The following is an 8,608-nucleotide window of genomic DNA, read 5'->3' on the forward strand; positions in this document are numbered from 1 at the left end:
TGCTCCTCTGATGCTGCTTGGCCTGCTGTGTTCATCCAGCTCTGCACCTTGTTATCTCAGATTCTCCAGCATCTGCAGTTCCTACTATCTTTGAATTAGCATAAGTTTGTTTGAAATAGCTAACAATATGTGGTATTGCACCAAAGATTTGCAATCTGGCACCGTGTAATTTACTGCATCAGTTGTTGGTAAACACTGTGATATTCAACATACTGTAATTATTACTTCCCTGAAAGTTGATGGGGCTCCTGCAATTTAGGATTAAGTAGAAATATCTGTTTTGACTTCCATGGCCAAAACAATTCAAATGTTTTGCTGAAATATATTTCTCTGCAGTAAAATGTTAAAATTGTTAAGTTAATGTGCAATTAGCTTTATATTGACATTGTGTTTCCTAGTTTTTTTTCTCTATGGGAATAAGATGAAACAAATGTTCGAAAGCCAGATTTGTTCACCTCCCACATTTTACACTGAGTCTGCAACTCCCATGATGCATATAAAGAAACATGAATTGGATATCCATTTACATCTCTGCACTGCTGTTCTCAAGTGACTGTGCTTTTGATTTTAGTTAAAAGCTTTGGACACAGCTTGAATTTTACCTCCTAGCCAAACTTTAAAGTTACAACAGTGTCACTAATCATAAAAATCACAACATTTCCAACTAGAAGGTTCATTTGTCCCTTCGCAACCCATACCTTTGGTCAGTATGTATTCAAGCAGCCTGTGATCTTTAGTGCAAAGCCATAAAGTCCTGACTGGTAGCTTTTGTGCCATTTCAAAACGGCAGAAACTGTGAACAGTAGGTTGAAGATTGTAATGAAAGATAAACAGCTAGTGCCATAGAGCCTTGACAGCTCCCCTACTCCGTCAAATTAATAATGAATGGCTGAGAGATAAGGGGAAATGATGAGAAGGGTATACTTTTTTGACATAGTTTTATGGACAATCCGATTCTCACGTGCAGTTTTATCTCTCACAGACGTCCATTTCATTCTGTTATCTGATGATCTGTACATTCCACTCATGAAGTCTAATAAAAGTGTGGGTAGACAGAAAATAGGTGCTAACCCGAGCAAGCCATTTGCTGACTGCTGATGCCTGTTTGTGGCAGTAAACTCATTGGTGCCTTAACCACTTCCTAAAAAAGAATTAAGATTGAAGACCCTGTTTCAGGCCAAAAAAAATTTATCTAGTTGGAGGACAAATGGTTAGCCAAATAGATACTGGATTGTAAATTCTATGTCTGTTATTACATACTTAATGGAGAACGTAGACTGTGGCAGTAACTTTAGCTCTCAACAAAAATGAATACTGGGGGATTAGGTTGACATATTAATGCATTTAAGATGAGAAATCCAAATTCATAAAAGTTAAATGGATGTTAAAATAAACTAAGCCAGTCGATTGCTCTGGTTGTTAAAATAGTGAAGATATTGATTTAGATAGGGCTATCTTTCAGCAAAGGTAAGTACACTGTAAAAGCTACAACGTATTGACTTTCAAACTATCTTTAATGCATTTTTACTCCTATATTCTTCCTCCCATTCTAAGTTGATTATTGTGTATGTAGCACATGTAAAATGCTGATGTCTTATGCCTATACAAATTCAAGTAATGATGAACAGAGGTTTCTTTTGACCATTGATGCTGTTCCACATAAGGTGTTGCTTGGTGTATCACAACATTAGGGAAGACGATGACCTAGTGATATTATCGCTAGACTGTTAACCCAGAGACTCAGATAGTGCCCTGGGGACCTGGTTTTGAATCCTGCCATGGCAGATGGTGGAATTTGAAATCAACAAAAAATCTGTAATTAAGAGTCTAATCATTGTCAATTGTTGGGAATACTCATCTGCTCTAGTAATGGCCCTTTAGGGAAGGAAACTGCCATCCTTACCTGGTTTGGTTTACATGTGACTCCAGACCCACAGCAATGTGATTGACTCTTAAACTGCCCCCTGGCCAATTAGGGATGGGCAATAAATACTGACCCAGCCAGTGATGCCATCATGCCGTGAATGAATATGAAAAAAGACCCTGTCCACCACACTCAAAAACCATGAGGTCTTCCCAAGGAAGCAAAAATATAAGAATGTAAACCCAGGCCAATTTTGAGAAAAAAAATCTGGGGAATCCTCTGATTTCCATTGCTACCCCTGCCTTCTCAAGGACTCAGAAGCGAGAATACTGCTACTAACACTAAACAAACACTGACGCTACTCTTTTCTTTCAACCTTAGAGTCACAGAGTCGTACAGCATACAAACAGTCCCTTTGGCCCACCATGCCTATGCTGACCAACAAACATCAAACTACACTACTTCCATTTACCTGCACTTCGTCCATTGCCTACTATATTCTGGTATTTTAAGTACTCATCCAGATACTGCTTAAATGTTGCAAGAATACCTTCCTCCAGCATCTCCTCAGGTAGCATGTTCTATATATCTACCACCCTCTGGGTGAAAAAAAAATTCTCATATTCCCTCTAAAATGCTTACCCCTCGCTTTAATCATGTGCCATCTGGTCTTAGACACATCTGCCATGGGGAAAAGATTCTCACAATCTTCCCTGCCTATGCCTCTCATTGTTTTGTAAACCTCAATCAGATCCCCTTTCAGCCTTCTTTGTTTCAAGGAAAACAAACCCAGCCTATCCAGACTCACATAATTTGAGACTTTTCATCCCAGGTAGCATGCTGGTGAATCTGTTTTGCACCCTCTCCAGTACAATCACATCCTTTTGATAGTGTGGAGACTAGAACTGCACACAGTATTCCATCTGTGGCCTAACTAACGTTTTATAGAGTTGTAACAAGACTTCCTTGCTCCTATATTCTATACCCCAGCTAATGAAGGCAAGCATCCCATAAGCCTGCTTCACCACCCTGTCTATCTGTGCTAACTCCTTCAGAGATCTATAGACTTGTACACCAAGGTCCCTTTATTTTTCAGTATTCCCCAGGGACTTACCATTCATTGTATAAATCCTTCTCTTATTAGACCTCCCAAAATGCATCACCTCGTTCTTATCAGAGTTACATTCCACTTGTCATTGTTCAGCCCAATTTACCCAGCGATCAATATCTGATTGTAGCCTGAGACCATCCTCCTCACTATCAATAACACCACCAATTTTCGTGTGATCTGCAAACTTACTAATTATACATTTTACATTCATACCCATGTTGTTAATGTACATAGCAAGCAGCAAGGGTCCCAGCACTGATTTCTGTGGTACACGCTGGTCACCGACCTCTAATCACAAAAACAACCCTCCACCATCACCCTTTGCCTCTTATTTGTAAACCGCTTTTGGATCGAGTTTGCCAACTTGCACTGGACCCCATGGGCTCTTAAGTTTTGGACCAGCCTTTCATGTGGGACCTTGTCAAAGGCCTTCCCGAAGTCCATATAAACCACATTAACTGCACTACCCCTCATCAATATATTTAATTACCTTTTCAAAAATCTCAATTAATTTAGTCAGACAGGATCTTCCTCTAACAAATCCATGCTGATTATACCTGATCTATGTCTATTTTCCTTGCCTTTCCAAGTGTTGATTAATCCTGTCCCTCAGAATTTTTCCCAATAATTTACCACCTCTTATGTAAGACTATCTGATCTATAATTACCTCGCCTATTCCTGCTACCTTCATGAACAAAGAAATCACATGAGCTTTCCTCTAGACATCAGGCACTTCATCTGTAGCCAGCAAGGTATCAAGTATTTCCACCTGGGCCCCAGCACTCTATTCCCTTGCCTTCAATAGCTGCCTGGGATCCATCTCATCAAACCCTGGGGACTTATGCACCTTTATGCCTGCTAAAATGTCTACTACCTCCTCCTTATTAATCTTAACACGTTCTAGAACCTCACCATGACAACTGAAATCTACAGCTACCATGACAACTGAAATCTACAGCTACGATGACTTTCTCCTCTGTGAGTACAGATGAGAAATGTTCATTTAAGATCTCACCTACATCCACTGGCTCCATGCTCTGATTGCCCTTTGGTCTCTAATAGGCCCCTGGGGATCCTCTTACTCATAAGTGTAAAAATGCCTTGGGATTTCATTAATCCTATCTGCCAAAGATATATTGTGGCCCATCTTTGCCCTCCTAATTTATTTTTTTAAAAACCCCTACACTTTCTGTAATTTTGAAGGGTCTCCCCTGTTTTAATATGCTGTATCTGACATATGCTTCCTTCTTTTTCTTTATCAAACTCTCAATATCCCTTGACATCCAGGGTGCCTTGGACTTGCTGTCCTTATCCTTCACGCTTAGAAGAACATGCTGGCCCTGAACTCTCCCTCTTCTACTTTTAAAAGACACCCACATTCCAAATGTAGACTTACCTTCAAGAAGCTGCCCTGAGTCTGTTTGCCAGATCCTATCTAATGATATTGAAATTGGCGTTCACTCAATTTAGACACTTAATTTCTGCACCATGCATATCCCTTTCCAGAATGATTTTGAAACTTGCAGAGTTATGGTTACTATCTCTAAAATGCTCACCTACACAAACTTCAACCAATTGATTGGCTTCATTCCCTAGGATTAGTTCGAGCACTGCCCCATCTCTAGGAGACCATCTATGTATTGGCAGAAATGGCTCTCCTGGGTGCCCTTGAAAAATTCCACCCCATCTCGTCCTTCCACACTAGGTCAATCCCGGTTACTGTTAGCAAAGTTGAAATCGTCTATAATTGTAATCCTGTTTCTCTCAACTTTCTGTGATTTGCTTATATATCTCTGTCTCTCCCCGACAGTAGTTCAATCCCAGCAAAATAAGTGCCCCTTTTTTTTTTGTTTCTAACCTGACCTTCCTTCAACTATGTCTCAGTGATTTCAACAACATATTCCCACATGCTGATCAAAGCTCTAAATTCATCTGCTTACCAGTCATAAACCTGAAAGTAGATACGGTTTAGCTTTCTGGACCTTCCATGTGCCTTATACCCATGTCTTCTCAGCCTGCTCAACTGATAGGACCTTGCTCCCGATTTTACATCTACTCTGTGCCCAATTAGTTTAAAAACACCACACAACATCACCCCCCCACCCACCCAAACAGCATGAGCAAGCTTTCCAGCGAGGATATTGGACCCATTCGAGTTCTGGTGCAACCTGTCCAGCTTGCAGAGGTCCCATAAGTTGTGCCAGTAATCCAAAAATCTAAAGCCCTCCCTCCTACAACATATGTTGAGCAACACATTCATCTGACTTATCTTCCTATTCCTATACTCAGTAGCATGTGGTACTGGAAGTAGTCTGGAGTTTACAACCTTAGTGGTCTTCCTCTCTAAACTATTACCTAACTCTAAATTCCTGTTGCAGGACCTAATTTCTTTTTTTTACCCATGTTGTTGGTACTGGCATGTATCACGACTGCTGGCTGTTGACCCTTCCCCTTTAGAATGCCCTGCTGCCACTCTGAGGCATCCCTGACTCAGGCACCAGGGAGGCAATATACTACTTAAGAGTCTTGTTTCCTGCCACAGAACAGCCTGTCAGTTCCGTTACTGGTACACATTTGCTTTTCATGCAGCTTCAACTGAAAAGTAGGTTTTGCTTAATGCAAATATTATTGGACTTGCTAGACTGATGTTGTTTTAAAAAAATAAGCCCATATCTTTTGTAGCGTTTTGCAACACAACTCCAAACTGTGAGTAACCCTTTAATTCAAATTTCTCTTAGATCTCCTTTGATCTAGCAGAGTATACAGCGGATGTTGATGGTGTTGGGACTCTTAGACTTCTGGATGCCATTAAAACCTGTGGCCTTATAAATACAGTGAAGTTCTATCAAGCCTCGACCAGTGAACTGTTTGGCAAAGTACAGGAAATTCCACAAAAGGAGACTACCCCTTTCTACCCTCGGTCACCATATGGCAAGTACTATAATGTTTTTGTGTGCATTGAATTCATACCTAACATCTGAAGTTAACTTGGACAGAAAATAAAAATGGAATGAAATGTCTGGACCAGTTGTGAGATATATCTTATAACTTGCTAAACACAACTGATTTTCTGGTATAATTTAATGGTATGACTGAGTTTGAAGAGATGAACTTATTCTTTTCTTCATCTCACTCCTCAACTGGTTGTTACAAAGTTTTAATTTAAGAACGACAGTGATATTGCCAATTATAAAGTAATCAGACTGTACTTCGTTCAGAATCAGAAACAAGTCAGCCACGTTTATTTAGTTAGCACTTAATAACTAGATTATGAGAAAGAAAATGTATTGATGCTGACTATTAACAGAAGGTTTAGACTGTGCCAGTATACATATATCAACCCTTTTTGAAAACAAAACACATACACACCCCAAGTCTAAGCAAAAATATGAAACTCTGCAGACTTTCCTGTGGCTCACCGACAGTTAAACTCGGGAGAAAAGAGTCGTTCGTTGGTAGTCACTAATGTTGATCTGTAGCTGAAACTACTTTGTACATACAAGCTATTGTTGCTATAGTCTTCCTGGATCAGTTGGAGCTGGCTAAATTCTTTTCTGTAGTGGTGGACTCTGACGTTTTCTTCATGAATTCTTCATAAGTGGTGAAATGGCCGCCTTTTGGGTTTTTGGCTTACACGTTTTGATGAGGGAAGTTTTGGAGGAAGAGAGAGCAAGCAAAGAGCTGCTGATCTTCAAGCAAGTTATGTTAGAATCTCTGGCTGTCTAGGTTCAAAATTTAGTAGCTGTTTTACACCCACAAACTGGGTTTGTGACCACTCTCTGAAGGAAGCAAACTGTTCCTATTTTAACTGGGTTACATATTCCTGCAGTAGACTGTATGGATGTGTTTTTCCAATTATGGTTTAAGTTAGCTGCTGCAAGATATAGTAGAGTAGCAATGTAGCTAAAACTAGAAATCCAATTCAATAATAGGAGCAGAAAGTTTCCAGTGACACTAGAAGAAACCCTTCAAACATCATCATAATGAATTTGAATTGAGTTTGGCACCAAGGTTCTAGATTTTAAAAGCCAAAGCAAACTTGTACAATGGCCCAACAAATTTATCTAGTGACAATAAGGCGTAGAGCTGGATGAACACAACAGGCCAAGCAGCATCATAGGAGCCTAGACCCTTCTTCAGAAATGGGGGAGGGGAAGGGGGTTCTGAAATAAATAGGGAGAGAGGGGGAGGTGGATAGAAGATGGATAGAGGAGAAGATAGTTGGAGAGGAGACAGACAGGTCAGAGAGGCGGGGATGGAGCCAGTAAAGGTGAGTGTAGGTGGGGAGGTAGGGAGGAGATAGGTCAGTCCAGGGAGGACAGACAGGTCAAGGGAGCGGGATGAGGTTAGTAGGTAGGAGATGGGGGTGGGGCTTGATGTGGGAGGAGGGGACAGGTGGGAGGAAGGACAGGTTAGGGAGGCGGGGACGAGCTGGGCTGGTTTTGGGATGCGGTAGGGGAAGGGGAGATTTTGAAGCTTGTGAAATCCACATTGATACCATTGGGCTGCAGGGTTCCCAAGTGGAATATGAGTTGCTGTTCCTGCAACCTTCGGGTGGCATCGTTGTGGCACTGCAGGAGGCCCGGGATGGACATGTCGTCTGAGGAACGGGAGGGGCAGTTGAAATGTTTCGTGACTGGGAGGTGCAGTTGTTTAGTGCGAACCGAGCGTATACACCTCCTCCCACCCACCTTCCTGCAAAAATGCCATCCCCTATTCCCAATTCCTTCGCCTCCGCTACATCTGCTCCCAGGATGAGGCATTCCACTCCCGTACATCTCAGATGTCCTCGTTTTTCAAGGACCGCAACTTCCCCCCTTCAGTGGTCGAGAACGCCCTCGACCGTGTCTCCCGCATTTCCCGCAACTCATCCCTCACACCCCCTCCCTGCAATAACAACCAAAAAAGAATCCCTCTTGTCCTCACGTACCACCCCACTAACCTCCGGATCCAACGCATCATCCTCCGACACTTCCGCCATCTGCAATCCGACCCCACCACCAAAGATATTTTTCCCTCCCCACCCTTATCTGCTTTCCGGAGGGACCACTCTCTCCGTGACTCCCTTGTCCGCTCCACACTCCCGTCCAGCCCCACCACACCTGGCACTTTTCCCTGCAACCGCAGGAAGTGCTACACCTGCCCCTACACCTCCCCCCTCACCCCCATCCCAGGCCCCAAGAAGACTTTCCACATCAAGCAGATGTTCACCTGCATATCTGCCAGTGTGGTATACTGCATCCGCTGTTCCCGTTGTGGCCTCCTCTACATCGAGGAAACCAAGCGGAGGCTTGGGGACCGCTTTGCAGAACACCTACGCTCGGTTCGCACTAAACAACTGCACCTCCCAGTCACGAAACATTTCAACTGCCCCTCCCGTTCCTCAGACGACATGTCCATCCTGGGCCTCCTGCAGTGCCACAACGATGCCACCCGAAGGTTGCAGGAACAGCAACTCATACTCCGCTTGGGAACCCTGCAGCCCAATGGTATCAATGTGGATTTCACAAGCTTCAAAATCTCCCCTCCCCCTACCGCATCCCAAAACCAGCCCAGCTCGTCCTCATCCTCGTCCCCGCCTCCCTCCCCTGTCCTTCCTCCCACCTATCCCCTCCTCCCACCTCAAGCCCCA

General features: G+C 42.9%; 1 protein-coding gene across 1 annotated transcript in view; it reads left to right on the top strand.

The window, feature by feature from the left end:
• LOC109928021 (GDP-mannose 4,6 dehydratase) overlaps positions 1 to 8,608 on the top strand; it is a 369,309-nt gene that overhangs the window by 359,386 nt on the left and 1,315 nt on the right. The window contains exon 5 of the mRNA XM_048615590.1: positions 5,715 to 5,907. Within this exon, the coding sequence (XP_048471547.1) occupies positions 5,715 to 5,907 (193 nt within the window). The remainder of the gene's footprint in view (positions 1 to 5,714; positions 5,908 to 8,608) is intronic.

This window comes from Rhincodon typus, chromosome 2 (genome assembly GCF_021869965.1).
Source record: "Rhincodon typus isolate 14 chromosome 2, sRhiTyp1.1, whole genome shotgun sequence".
In the NCBI taxonomy this organism is placed as follows: Eukaryota; Metazoa; Chordata; class Chondrichthyes; order Orectolobiformes; family Rhincodontidae; genus Rhincodon; species Rhincodon typus.